The 15,533-nt window shown below is 46.0% G+C and overlaps 1 protein-coding gene across 1 annotated transcript in view; it reads right to left on the minus strand.

The window, feature by feature from the left end:
• The window catches only part of Sh3rf2 (SH3 domain containing ring finger 2), a 105,573-nt gene extending 90,394 nt beyond the window's left edge, over positions 1–15,179 (minus strand). Inside the window, 2 exon segments of the mRNA XM_075968759.1 lie at positions 13,348–13,832; positions 14,937–15,179. Of these exon segments, the coding sequence (XP_075824874.1) occupies positions 13,348–13,725 (378 nt within the window). The 5' untranslated portion in view covers positions 13,726–13,832; positions 14,937–15,179.
• Positions 15,180–15,533: the final 354 nt, after the last annotated feature.

The raw sequence follows: 15,533 nt of genomic DNA on the forward strand, positions 1-15,533 counted from the left end.
GCCCAGTGATTCTTTCACATTGCCTTGGTAACCTATTAAAATACTCCTATACTCCTATGTGTATGGTGATATCATTCCTAGTTCTGTGAAAACCAGGACGATTTACTCAGAAAACATGCTCGTCACCTGGTACTTCTCTTGCAATCTGCTCCATTCTGGTTTGACTCCTCTTTTTTCCCTTCTGAAACTACCTTTGAGTCCTCTGCAAGCACTTACATGCCATTTCTAGCACACCTGGACCTAAGTCAAGAAACACCCTTGTCCAGGGGTGGTGGCGCACGCCTTTAATCCCAGGACTTGGGAGACAGAGGCAGGTGGATCTCTGTGAGTTCAAGGCCAGTCTGGTCTACAAGAACTAGTTCCAGAACAGGCACCAAAGCTACAGAGAAACCCTGTCTCTAACTAACTAACTAACTAACTAACTAACTAACTAACTAACTAACTAACTAACCTGGAAAAAAAAGAAACACCCTTGTCAACCAGAGATTGTAGCATGCAGGCCGACAGGTACTGTGGAGGCTGAGTGGGTTGCAACAGGGGACCCTGGGGATCTCAAGATGAGCATAAGACTGACCTGGTGTGTGAGATAAAGGACTGGATTCCCAGAGGAATGAAGGCTACATAGACTCACGAGTGATCCCAGTCACGTGGGATCAACTTCCTAATTGGCAAATGTCTCATTGTTGCCCTTCTATCCCTGGCCCTTTGATGGATGCCATCATCTTGGATGGTCTGTTTCAAGATCTATAGGATTATTTGCTTTATTTCCTCCTTCTCCAGGGGAAGGGTTATACTGAATGCTCTAAGTTGTTTAGGCTCTATCTCTTAATTCTGCTTATGTATGTGAATGGTATCCAAAGACACGTTTTCCAAAGCCAGAAGCCTTGGGACAAGGGGTTCATGACTCAATACTCAGCATATGTGCTTCAATGTATTCTGGATTCATAAGCTCAGTGTCATCCATCAGAGCTTAGATGATTATGGACCCAGACCATGAGCATTAAAAAAAAAGTGTAACCTCAGAAATTGTGGGAGTGGCCACCAATGACTGGTCCAGCCTGAGATCCATGATACGGGAGTGAGCCCTGCCAGGGCCCAGAGACTGGACGGCCCAGAGACCTAGGATAGAACCAAACATGATTGAAGAAAAAAAAAGTCAAGCAATGAATCTTATTGATAGTCTGCTAAACTCATTGATTGGTGACTACCCCAGTTGTCATCAGAGACCCTTCATCCAGAAACTGATGGATACAGATGCAGAGATCCACAGCCAAGCATTAGGCTGAGCTCAGGGATTCCTGCTGAAGATAGGGACTGGAGGAGCCAGAGGAGTCAAGGACATCATAAGAAAACTCACAGAAACAACTCACCTGGGCTAATAGGTGCTCACAGACAACAACCAGGGAGCCTGTGTGGGTCTGAACTAGGCCCTCTACGTATATGTGACAGTTGTGTAGCATGGCCTATTTGTAAGACTCCCAACAGCAGGAGCAGGGGCTGTCCCTAATGCTTTGGCTGGCTTTTGGGAACCTGTTACTCATACTGGGTTTCCTAGCCCAGACTTAATACAAGGAGAGGGGCTTAGTCCTACTGCAACTTGATAAGCCATGCTTCATTGATACCCATGGGAGGCCTGTACCTTTCTGAACAGAAACAGATGAGGAGTGGATGGTAGGAGGGCAGAGGGGAGGTAGGGGAGGGAATAGGAAGGAGGGAGGGGAAACTGTGGCTGGGATGCAAAATAAATAAATTAATTTAATTTAAAAAAGAGGTGCAACCTCAATTGCTTCCCTGAACTCTCCCATAGCTACTACAGGGATGCTAAAATTTGACCTGTAGTTATATTCTCCTATTAAAATAATAATATCAATACCAGCTGAGCCGCCTGAAACTACCATGTATGAAGCAGAGATTCCGCAAATCAAAACAACTCTGAGATTCCATCTTACACCCTTAAGGATGGCCAAGATAAAAAACACTGATGACAATTTATGCTGGAGAGGATGTGGGGTAAAGGGAACACTCCTATATTGCTGGTGGGAGTGCAAGCTGGTACAGCCACTTTTGATATCAGTATGGCAATTTCTCAGAAAATTATGAAACAACCTTCCTCAAGACCCAGTAATACCACTTTTGAGTCTATACTCAAAGGATGCTCAATCGCACCACAAGGACATGTGCTCAACTATATTCATAGCAGCATTGTTTGCCATAGCCAGAACCTGGAAATAACCTAAATGTCCCTTAATTGAAGAATGAATAAAAAAAATGTGGTACATTTATATAATGGAGTACTGCACAGCAGAAAAAAATAATGACCTTTTGAAATTTGTGGCCAAATGGATGGATCTAGAAAACATCATATTGAGTGAGGTAAGCCAGACCCAGAAAGATAAATATCATATGTACTCACTCATAAGTAGCTTTTAGACATAAAGCAAAGAAAATCAGTCTCCAATTCACAGTCCCAGAGAACCTAGACAACAATGAGGACCCTAAGAGAGACATACATGGATCTAATCTACATGGGAAGTAGAAAAAGACAAGATCTCCTGAATAAACTGGGAGTATGGAGACCATGGGAGAGGGTTGAAGGGGAGGGGAGGGAAAGGCAGGCGAGCAGAGAAAAATGCAGAGCTCAATAAAATCAACAAAAAAGTGGAGATTCCACTGATACTCGTATCAGTGGCTGCATGGAGATCGAGAGTCTTTGGGTTGGAGAGATGGCTCAGCAATTAAGAGCATTGTTTGCTGATGTGGGAGGTCCTTCTGTATATGTGTTGCTTTTATTGGTTAATGAATAAAGCTGTTTTGGCCAATGGCTCAGCAGAGTAAAGCCAGGTGGGAAATCCGAACAGAGATAAAGTGAGTAGGCAGAGTCCAGGAGATGCCACATAGCTGCTGAAGGAGAAGGACACCCAGAAACTTAGGAACCTTACTGGTAGGCCACAGTCTCGTGGCAACACACAGATTGACAGAAATGGGTTAATTTAAAAATGTAAAAGCTAGCTAGGAATATACTAGAGTCATTAGCTAAATAGTGTTGTAATTAATGTAGTTTCTGTGTGATTATTGGGTCTCGGTGGCTGGGAAACAAATGAGCAGTCTCCTACTACAGGTTGCTTTTCTAGGGGATCTGGGTTCAACTCTTAACACCTACATGGTGGCTAACAACTATTTGTAACTTCCATTCCAGGCGCTCTGATTTCTTCTTTTGGCTTGACAGGCACCACATGCACTTGGAGCACAGACATCCATGCAGGCAAAACATCCATACACATAGTAATAAATTCATTTTTACAAATTAAAAACATATTAAGTGGGAGTTTGTGGGTTGAAGTACTTCACCCCAGGAAGTGCACTCAGGCGATGCACTGTACATGAGCTATGTTGGCAAAGTGGAGCGATCCCTTATCTGTGTTAACTTAGCACACTGTGCTACTTTTAGGATTTATTAACTGCATCACCAGGGTTAGTATATTTGGCTCTTTGAGGATCAGGGTCATGTTTCATTTGCTTTCATCTTCACCAATGTCAAAGTGAAAGACTCCATGTCCAGTGCCTACAACAGCTCAGTATATGACAGGCCCCGTGTTAGATAACTTCAAGATTTTTCCTTAATTTGTTCTCCAAGTGGCACCAGGATCATTATTTTATTTAATGTATAGGTGCACAGGAGAGTTCCTATGCACGCGTGTGGTGTCTAGAGGACACCCTCAGGTGTCATTCCCAAGAAGGCCATCTAATTCCCTTGAGACAGGGTCTCTTGGATTGGAGAGAGAGAGAGCTCAGCAGTTAAAAGCGTTGGCTGCTCTTCCATAGGACCCAGATTCAATTCCCAGCACCCACAGGGCCGCCCACAGCTGTCATCTATAACTCCAGTTTCAGAAGATCTGACACTCTCACACAGACATACATGCAGGTAAAACACCAATGCACATGAAATAGAAATTAACAAAATTTTAAAAATTATATATATATAGAAGACGGTCTCTCGTTGGACTGGAACTCACCAATTAGGGCAGTGAGCCCTGGGGATTCTGTTGCCTCTGCCTTGCTGGTGCACCACCATGCGTAGGATTTTGACAAGCGTTCAGGGGATTGAACTCTAGTCCTTGTACTTGAAAGGCAGATGCTTTAGTGATTGAGCCACTCTCTGGCTCTCAGGATCATGCTTCTTCCATGCTGACAGTGCAGAAATAGCTATTTAGCGGGTGAGTGGGGTAGTAGTTTTAAAAGATACATGTGGCTACCTGGATGAGCATAAGCCAGTTAACTTGCTAGGCGCTAGACCATTAGGCTGGGTACTTTATAAATACTGTCTCATTGTCACTTCTCAGAATCATTCTGTGAGGTGTGCCCTGCTATTTCTACTGATGCCAACAATTCTGAGTTGCTAAGTAACTTACCTAGGAGCACACAACCAGTACATGTCAGACCAGGGCTTTCCTTCTGAGCCACAACACTGTCTCGTATGCTTATCTTAGGAGCGTCTAATCAGAAGTAACAGGAAAATTAAATAGTATTTTAAAATGCTACTAAGACATCTGTTCCCCTTCAGAAACACACACAGAGACACACACATACAGACATACACACACACATACACACATACATATACACACACATACACACACATACAGACATACACACAGACATAGATACACACAGACGCACACACACATACAGACATACACACATATACAGACAGACAGACATACACACACATACACACATACAGACACATACACACACGTACAGACATACACACAGACATAGATACACACAGACGCACACACACAGATAGACACATAGGCACACAGATACATACACAGAGACACAGATAGACACACAGACACACACAAATGAGAGGTGGGGAGACCTACACACATCCCAGGTGCTGGGGGAAGAAACTAAGGCAAATTATTTTGGAACCTATTCCCTTATGTGACTAACTACCCATTAATTCTGACAAAGAACCAAGGAGTGCATATAGATTCGTGGTGTATGACCAAGGAGGTTAGCCGCATGCAGAGTGGCAGTTCCGGTCTTCAGGTTAGCAATTCATGACCTAAGTGATTTTGAACCTGACCCACCATGTTTTCAACAGAGTGATGTTCGTCCATTAAAAAGGTATTTAAAGAGGTGACTCACGTCAAGGGCATTTCACGCACCCTGTGCTTTGCCCCTAATATAGTGTGTGGCTCATTCTTCGCATAGCTCTGTAATGGCTTAATTCATGAAGGGCTCATTTCTGCACCACAAAGAGCTAGCTTGTGGTTCCATGAAGTCTACCAGAGACATGAACTCATTCATTTATTTACTCTAACTTTCAATAAACGCTTAGCACGGGTTAGACTGTAGGCTAGGGACTCTGAGCACAGTACTGAAAGATGAATTTTGTGTTCTCTTCATGCCTTGGAGAAAGCCTGGAGACTTGACTGAAATCCGAGATGAATTCAGCGAGAGTTCCTCGTGTGGCTTGTCGGGACAGGGCCTGTGTGTGGTGGGCACTGGGGGAACGCTGCGGCAGGCCTTGATCAGTCTGGCCTCGGAGTTGGAGCTCTAAGGTTGTGCATGGGTGGTGTAGCTGACAAAGACCATGCTGCAGGAAGCTGTTCTGTCACTTGCTTTGGGTGCTGTGGCTGGCATGCCTATGAGCTGGGTTAGCTAGGTGACCTGACCATGAGAAACAGTGAAGAAGGGTTCTGCCTCCTGTTGCTTCTCTATTTCCCCACGTGATCAGCCACCGCTTTGGAGCACGGTTGAGCTATATCTCCTCTGGCTGTATCAAATCTATCAAGTCTCTGCTGATATAACTGAAAGGTTGCATGCTGACATGCAGCCAGTTTGGCAGGGCCATTGGAAAGACTTTACTAAGGGAGCTACTGGCATGCACCTTCCAAATGATATCTAGACACCCTGATAAGAAGGCAGGACACCCCGCCTCCTCTCTCTTTGCTTCTGCCTTCTCTTCCAGCTTCCATTCTTGTTCAGCGCATCTCTGTCCTGTCTTCCCTTGTAGTGACACGCACAGGCCAGACCCCTCCTTTTCATCCCTTGACCCCATCCTCCTTCAATATTTAAAAACACCTATGTCATAGGAAGTTTCTTTGTATTGACGAAGCTTCATTCTCCTCAGAATGATCTCCCTCTCTACCTGACACTCTCATAGACTGCAAGTCTAGGTCTAAGTCTTTTTTGTCTTAATCAACTCTATTGAATTATAACATACATAAAGTTGTATCCGTTAAAGCATACAGGATGGGGAATTTTAATAGACTTGCATAATAGACTAAACATCTTCATTAAACCTCCAAATCATTAAAGTTCATAATTTTGTATTTTCTGGAGCTTTATGTAAATGGAACGAGGCAACTGTTTTTGGCACACCTCAATCTTAAAATCGGATGTGTCTTACAGTGAGTAGCTACGGCCATGTTTCTTTCCTATTTGTCTTAAGTACAGAGACTATGTCTTACAATGGATATCATCTTACAGTCAATATCCAATTTATACACAGACACACCTGTTGTATACAGGTTTATGTTCTTGTGTGCTGGTAGCTGGGTTCTAGCCAGGCAGAGTTGGAGAGTTAGCTGTGGGAAGTGGATATCTTTACTTTGCCATAGCTCCTGTAGCTGGAAACTAGCCAGAGTTAAATACCACAGAGAATAGCAATGGTGGGTTTCAGAGTTGTTTAAAAATATGACTGAGCACAAAAACTCCGAGACAGCACCTTACCAAGTGTGTCCTATTACTAAGTTCCTAATGAAGGAGGAAAAAGCGATGCAACATCATTGAAATTTGGGAAATGAATTCACTGTATTTCCACAAGCCTACAGTGCTGGCTTCTTGGGAGGCTGAGGCAAGGGGACTGCAGGCTCAAGGCCCATCAGGGGCAGTGTAAATTCAAAATGAGCTAGGCGATTTATCAAGACTTTTCCCTAAAATAAAAAATGAACAAGAGTGGTTTGGGAATGTGGCTCAGTAACAAAGCACTTTCTAGGCATGTATGAGGCCTTTGGTTCAATTTCCAGCACCAAAGAGGAGGAGGAGGAGCAGGGGGAGGAGGAGGAGAAAGAGGAGTTTAGAAAATGGTTTTTATGACAATCTCCCACTTAAAGTTTATTAGAGGCGATTGTCTTTTGATTGTCTTTTAAAATCTCAACAACACTCTGAAAAGAACTTTATGGCTTTGAGGTGTGACTCTAGAGCTCTGTGGGACATCCTCTGAGGTGTGACTTTGGGGCTCTGTGGGGCATCCTCTTAGGTGTGACTCTAGAGCTCTGTGGGACATCCACTGGGGTGTGACTCTGGAACTCTGTGGGGCATCCTCTGAGGTGTGACTCTGGGGCTCTGTGGGGCATCCTCTGAAGTGTGACTCTGGAACTCTGTGGAGCATCCTCTGAGATGTGACTCTGGGGCTCTGTGGGGCATTTTCTGAGGTGTGACTCTGGAACTCTGTGGGGCACCCTCTGAAGTGTGACTCTGGAACTCTGTGGAGCATCCTCTGAGATGTGACTCTGGGGCTCTGTGGGGCATTTTCTGAGGTGTGACTCTGCAACTCTGTGAGGCATCCTCTGAGGTGTGACTCTGCAGCTCTATGGGGCATCCTCTGAGGATGTTCACATGTGTAAAAGGCTGGTATCTGGAGTAAGCAAAGATGAAAAGAATGCAAAAGATAGGATAGTATATTTCATCTGGTCTGAGGAGAACCCTGGAAAGGTTCAGATGGGGATGCACTTCATGGGTCCTGAGCTACCCAAGTACTTTCCCTCGCGACCTCTTTCCAGCCTGATGAGACGGGTGTGCAGCAACCTTTCACAAGCAGAAAGGAAAACGGCATGAAAGTATGCATATGTTAATCCTAAGGTGGTGTCTCCCTCGTGGTGGAGAGTTGACTTTGGCTAAGGAGAACTTCATGCCCCACCCACCTGCCTCAGAACTGTAGCCTCCCATGGGGAGTGAGCCAGACACCTTGAACCAACCGAAGCAGGCCATGCAACACTGGGCTCTCTAAAACAAGGAGGAGCCACCTGTGAGAATCACCCCAAACCCCCAGCACATGGAGGGGAGAGGAAGTCAGAGGAGGTCTGGTAGGAATCAGGCAATGCCAGGAACAGTGTGTAGACCTCATTCCCTTTTTCAGTCTCACTTGAAAATTTATCATATGCTATGGTGACTGTTTTCTTGGTGTTCATTTCTATGAATTTAGTGCGTACACACTGCCCTACCATCATCATCAAGACCCAGAGTAATTGGATCAAGTCACAGAATTTCTCACGCTGCCCCTGCACAGCCACACCTGACCCAACCCACAAACCCTGGCAATCTAGTGATGTGCTATCACGATAGCTCTGACTGTTTGCGAACATCTTTTCCTTTTGATATTCCCCAAATCCCCTTTACTTAATTTTTCAATATTTATGTATATCCCTCCATCCCCCAGTACTAGCAGACTTTTCTATTTTTTATTATATTTAATTTTTTCTTTTATATTTGAATGCAGTTTCCCCTCCCTCTATTCCTCCCAGTTTCTCCCACATCTTCTCCCATCTGGATCCACTCCCTTTCTGTCTCTCATTAGAAAAGAACAGGTTTCTAGGAGATAACAACAAAACATGACAAATAAAAAATAGTAAGATAAAATGAGAACCATCATATCGCAGTTGGACAGGCCAAGCTTAAGCTGATAGAAGAATAAAAGAGCCCCAAGAGAAGACTTGAGAGCCAGACACCCACTTGTCTACACATTCAGAAGTCTCGCAAAAGTCCTAAAAATAGTATATATGCAGAGGAACCTGGTGCAGACCCGTGTAGGCCCTGTGCTTGCTGCTCCCGTCTCTGTGAGTTCACATAAGCGTTGCTCAGTTGCTTTCGAGGGGCCTTGTTCTTAGCAGACTTTTCTATGGCTGCGCTGTAGGTTTACTGTTGCTGTTGCTAACGTGTCTTAGCTCCTGTTGGGTACCAGGCACTTGCGCTAAGCTCTCAATATGCATCATCGCATCTCAACTTCACGATGACCTTATGCTGCATGCATGCCATTATTGCCTCTCTTTTACAATGCCGAAACGGAGGATGACAGATGTTAAATGACTTGCCTAAGGCTTCGCAGCTAACAGATATTAAATCCCAGCACAAAGGCAGCTCCATTTGACCAGAAATCCTTGAATACAGTTAGCAACCAAAGGGGGAGTGGGTTATAGTTAGGAGTGGGCGCATCGTGGGTGCGCAGCAGCAGCGACACTCGGGACCCCGTGTTTTTCCAAAGTTATTTGCAAATAAATACGGGGGAAGTCGGAGACTCACCCGGGTCCCCTGATTTCTCAGCCACAGCCTCTCCCTACTTGAATCTTTCCACTTGCTACATATGGTCATCCCAGGTGTCGCCTGCCTGCTGTTTTGAGGGACTGGAATGATTTAATCTTTTCGCTCATTTAGCAAAACCCACCATCTGTATCACCGCTTAGAACACACCTAAGACCCGAGAAAGGGGCTCAACGGCCTTGTGGTTTCTGCCCGACCTCAGCTCCCTCAGGTGCTCTCTGACATCGTTTTTTTGCTCCTCAGTTGCTTGCAACAGCAGCTGAAGAAGTTTCTGTGACAGAGCCACCTGGTCTCTGTGTGGTGACAGAAGGTGTGTTCCCGCTGATGTGGGGTGTGATTGCCACAGTGCTTAACAATGCAGGGAGAAAGTCCAGCCCTGAGAGACCCAGGGCGGTGGCACTTGTGTTGGAGAAGAGAGAGAGAGCATGGCAGAGAAAAGAGAAAATGCAAAGTTAAGGAAGAATCAGTGTTGCTTGGGGGGTTGGGGTGAACCAGATACTTGCTTTATGGGTATGCTTTTAAAAATTTAATTAGTTTTTTTTTGTGGGGAGGGGGGAATTCAGAGAAGTGAAGTTTGTGAACTTTCTCCCTCCCAACTCAGAGCTCCCTTCCCTAAGGGTTCTAGTTCTGGAAGGGAGCTTTCAAGGCCAGCACAAGCTGGGAAGTACCATACCTGAATTATGGGCCACAGATCATTCGGAACAAAACCACACAAGCCAGATAATCAGGGCACCAAGAACCATTTTGGGATGGCACCTAATTCACAAGGGGGTGAGAGAGGGCGAGTAATTTTGAGTAGAAAGTGTTGAGTCACTTCACCAACAATCCCAGCTAATATTTATTGAGCATGCAACGCGAGCCAGTCAACGCACGAAGAGTTAATGGGCGTGACTCATCTCATTTCTATCTCTCAACAGCCCTCTGAGGTAGGCACTGCCATTATCTCCAATTTCCTTGTGGAGAATTGGAGGCCCTGAGGTTTATAGTGACTCAATCAAAGTACACGACCATTGAGGGAGCAGACTCAGGGTTTGGGTTTTTAATTTCACCAAATCTCTTTTCCTTGTCTTAATTCAGAAATGTCATTAAAACAGAATGAGAAGGAAGAGAGATAAACTCTTTGGTGACTTTTGAAGGCTTATCCAATTCCTTTGGCTTGGCTGCATTGGGCTAAGACCCAGAGGGATTTTTATCATAAGGAGCCCACCAGAGCTCCCCAACTCGGTGGAATAATTGCATGTTGTAAGAGCCCGTAGCCACTTCTCAAGTTTTCTTTTTATACAATCAGCTTGGGAGGGATTTAGATGTGTAGGCACAATGGGCTAATTTTTCTCTCTCTTGGGCTGGCAGCGTGAGGTGTGACTATTGGTTCCACCCCAGCATACTTGCTGGCACAACAGGAATCAGGCCTCTTTGAGCCAACAAAGAGATCTTGATGAGCTTGTTTGGTGGATGAGCCTGGGCGAGCAGAACAGACTTTGGGCTTAAAAAGCTTGTGAGTAGGAAGTTAAATGAACTCTGACAGCCTGCCAGGCTATGAAGGAGGCCTATGAAAGAGGTGTTTTACAAAATGGTACCCTATGACAACAGATGATTTTCCCTGCACAGGGGAGTATTTAGGCTTAGTATTACTACGGTCTGGGTTCACCATAGACTCATGTTTAATAACAATGCCTGTTCCGCTTTCCTGCGAGGGCTATAACTCCTGTGTTTTGCAGAATGCCTCATGTATGGCAGGGCACAATAAACAGCCAATAGTGATATTTACTACGATAACGATCGTCCGATGCCTTTCATCTAAGGCTGTCATAGTGCTTTGCAAACATTAATTAGTTAGGTGTCAAGGTGGCTCTAGGTTTTTATAATACATTTTCCCATTTTACAGAATTTTAAATTGAGACCCAGCCAGCTTAAGTGGCTTGTCCAAAGTCATCGCGCGTGTTTAAATTAACGATAATGATGGTGCTTTGTGTTTCCCTGGCCGATGTTTTCCATGGTGACGCAGCACGTTGCAAAGATAATTTCACAGTCTTAGAGAAGGGATGGGGTAGCAAATATTATTGGCTGTCGGTTTGGTTGGATACACCGAGGCAGAAAGGACAAATAACCCCAGGGGATTTGACTGACGATGATGCGAGTCCACCCTCGGAGTGCAGCATCCGTGCCTTAACTGGAAGGCACGAAGGTTTCATACTTACAGGAAAGATAGGTATACTTCTGCAAGCAGAAACAAGCTGCAGGATGCCACTGTCTTAACATCCAGGAATGGGTTTGTTCATAGTCCCATCAAGAGACAAGAGACGTGGGATGAACTCTTCCAAGAAAGAAGTGAACGAATGGGGTGACAGTGGTGGGCTGCCAGCCCTTCTCTTTGAAAAACATGTTTATGAACTCAGATTCTCTCTAGAAGCATGAATTCTGAAGGACTTGAGTCCGTGCTTCAGCCCTGATGACAGGCCTGGGTCCGGGGTGGCTTGGTGAGTAGGCACAGACCCATCACTGTCTTCTTTGTCCTAGGTTCCATGTCCCTGCAAAGAGGTCCAGGGACACCCACTCTCTTAACGCCTTACTATTTTCTGCTCTCAATTCCCCTTGTGGAGGAGCACTCTGTGAATCTTGAATGGTGCAACCCCCTGGCAACTGCGAATGCACTTTCCTTAGCAACAGGGAGAAAGAGGAAAACCTGAACAGAAGTAGGCAAAGCTTACAGGGGCCCTGCCTCCTTCTAGGCAGCATTTCCTTAGTGAATGATGACCCTCTCCTGAAAGGCAAGTCAGACTTTTATAGGCAGGGGAAGAGAAGAGGTTTCCAAGTGTTAAAAATTCAAGGGCGATCTGCCAACCCTGACACTGATATCTTTTCTCTTAACAAGGTAGGTTTGAATAAGGTTTGTTCTCCACCCTCCTCTACCTTTGCAGGCCTGTGGGTTCTGACTGGCTGAGGAGACTTACAGAGGAGTGAGCGCCCATCCCTTTCCCGGAATGTGTTCACCTACAGAAGCACAACAGCAATAAAAAAACAAACTTCAGCGAAGAAGCCACGCCAACTTCCCGCTCTCATTTTTTTGAATCTTTACACACAACCCTACCACATGGGTGGCTTAAAGGTGCCGTGAACTCCAAGAGACCGAACTCTCAGAAGAAAGCTTCAGGAAACAGCTGTGAATGCATAATGCAAGCCTCTTCTGTGTGAGGAGGGAGCCCAGTGCCAAATGCTCCCACCCACCGCTACTCTTCTGAGCAGTCCTGGGACCCTGCAGCCAGCATTAAAGCTTGCTTTAGGCCAGACTTCAGAGTATACATCTTGGATGGCCTAAATATGCCAACGATCTAAGCCATTGCTTAGAACATTTTGTGTGTTCTCTTTGCTTTGTAGAGACACATCGGCAGTGTGTCTATACACATCTACTTGATTATATATCCTAACCTTTGCCATCGATCAGTCCACACACATAGACACTTCCCTCCTGCGTGATTCTGAGCATCAAGTATCTCGATAGCTTTGGACAGATTATGAGTGATCGTCCTCGTATCAGCACTTTATGATAAGGAATGGGAAAAGAGATTTAGGTAAAGTTCAAGCAACACCTGACATCTGCAAACTTCTCCAAAATCTCAAAACCAACCTGCAGTTGAATTTATTTTTCTTTATTCCTCACTCCAGAGCAGTTCCCATGCACTGGTCTGGCCCCTTAGCAGCAGAAGTGAAAGACCAGAAAACGATTATCTACAAGTACTTCTTTCATGGTTCGACGACCTCAGGACGAGAAATCTAAAGAATCTAGCAAGCATCAGAAGTTCTGTTTCAGACGAATTGTCAGATGGATCAGATAGGCTCAGAATTCCCATTGTGTCTCAGTAAAGTGATCATGGCTCTCCCAGCCCATTCTGGGGAATCATCTCCAGCACTCTGATGGAAGTCTTTGTACATGAAGGAAGTAGTCTGCTCCCTAGCTCTCAGCATACACATACCCAACCTCCAAACGCACATGATATTAGCAAGCAAGTTTTCTCTTACCCCATCCATGTGGATCCTGACACTGGGCACCAGCCGGAAAGGGCTGGCCTGTAGACTTCTGGAACTCGTCTTGGTTTTCCTGTTGTCCTGCAAGGTCAGTATACGAGGCCTGCGAAAGGAGCCCCCTTTCCAGGAGTTCTGCCCCGAGCGCACACCATCCAGCAGACGTACCAGCAACAGGTTGGCTGGCAGAGCCTCGATGCTGCAGAACACCAGGGTCCGGCATTCCGGGCACCTCAGTTCCTTGTGGGCCTTGAAAATCCTCTGTAGACATGGTTTGCAGAAGGTGTGCTGGCAGGGGAGGACTTTGGCTGTGACATCGAGCTTTTCAAAGCACACAGGGCACTCCAGGAGATCAAGTAGCGTCAAATCATCCATTTTATTTTAAAACTCCCGTCGGACCTGGAGAAGTAGAGCTCTCATAGTAGGGGGCAGGCGAGCCGAGGGGGTAGAGCCGGTCTTTTGGGAGCATCAGAATTCCCTGCCTGTTTGAAGGAAGGAGGAAAAAAAATGTGACTGCCCCGAGAGGTGTGTCCCACCTACATGGAGGCTGTGTCTTGAGAGGCAGCTGCAAGTACTTTGTTCCGGGAGCTTCAAATGACTCATTCTGATTCAGTCTTGCAGGTTAGAAGACTTGTGCCTGCTGCCAGGATCAGAGGGATTTCTGCGCAGTGACTGAGGGCTCACTGCCTCTGAGTGGAGATCCCAGGCAAGGAAAGGAAACTGACCAGCTCGGGCCAGGAGCCACTTCTCTACTGAAAGGACAGGAGAGGAGCTTTCTCTTGCCTGAAGCACAGTCGATCAGTATTAACTCAGACCTAGGCCTGACAATACACTTTCTGGGAGGATATCCACCTACCTCCTCCCTCTCCCCCTCCCCCAGATGGGCTTGTCTTCTCTCTGCAGCACAAGCCGAAGAGCTTAGGAAAGTGTTTATGGAATCCCATGCAGATGTAGACTTCTTCCCCTCCAGTAGATCTTCCTCCCCTATTTTGTTCTGGCAATATTCAAGAAAAATCCCTGCTCCCCAGTATTGTTTTGCCTTAACTCTGTCACCTCCCCCTTCTCTCCTCTCCTCTCCATGCCTTCCTCCGCCCCAGATTAGTGCAGAGCCAGAGACATTCTTCCTCCTACCAGGTGAGGTCCTGCGGCCTGTTTAGTTGCTCTGACAATTGTACTGGCAGGCTTTCAGCTTCAGCAGAAAGGAATTCAGGCTTGTGGTCATAGCCTACAGAAACTCAAAGCAAGCAGCATGAACAGGCAGTGTGTGTGTGTGTGTGTGTGTGTGTGTGTGTGTGTGTGGTCCGAAAACAATCCTGGCTTTACAAATAGTTTCATTTCAGATGCCTGAAAACCAACTTTCCGGTTTTGAGAGGTCTCCCGGGTACGAGTCAGCCACGCCCAGGCTCCGGTGACGGGGGACACCGCGGGTGGGCTCGGCTGGAGGGCCGGTAACCCTCAGTCGCTAGCAGAGCAGAAGTGAGGTGAGCTGAGCAGAGATGGCGCCTCGGGGTGGCGGGGTTGGGTGGGAGTGGGGTGGAAGTCTTCTCCAAAGTGGCCGGCGCGCTGAAGTACGTGGGACCACTAACCTTGTGCCTATAATTTCAGTTGCAATCGGCTACCCTCTTTCTGGGCTCAGCTGGGGCTGCTCCTTCTAACTGGCCAGGCTCCTTTCCTCCCAGAGGCTTTGCAGCCGGGCTTTGAAAACTTCCATAAAGTCCTTCCAGTTTCAAGAGATCACCTTACCCAACATTGTTAACACTGTCGCTGCCAGCAGCTGCCTGCCAGCCCACAGGCTGGGGCTGACCCATCCTTGATACCAAGCACTGAATTCTTTGTGGACCTGCTTTCCCCACTTCCTCCCCTATTCAAGCAGCTTAAAGTTGCTTAATTAAAAACATGCCAAGTGCCCGTGCTTATTTTTAAACTTTTATGAGGATTTCCTGAGAAGGTCAAACATATTAATGATAGCTGTGGTTCAAAGATAAGTCGGCCTCTTATAAAATACTGGTCTTAAAAGTGATAATCACTCCTTGCGTGTTGAGATGAGAGAGGCTTCAGTAATCTTTGGTGCAGTTTCTTCCAATTTTAAAAAAAAGTGGGGTGTGCATGCTCATACTTTGAAAATCAGAGCACAGGAAGGTCTTTTAAAAAGGCAAAAGTAGTTGGGTGGGTGGTAGTGGCAC

Source organism: Microtus pennsylvanicus, chromosome 4, assembly GCF_037038515.1.
Source record: "Microtus pennsylvanicus isolate mMicPen1 chromosome 4, mMicPen1.hap1, whole genome shotgun sequence".
Lineage (NCBI taxonomy): Eukaryota > Metazoa > Chordata > Mammalia > Rodentia > Cricetidae > Microtus > Microtus pennsylvanicus.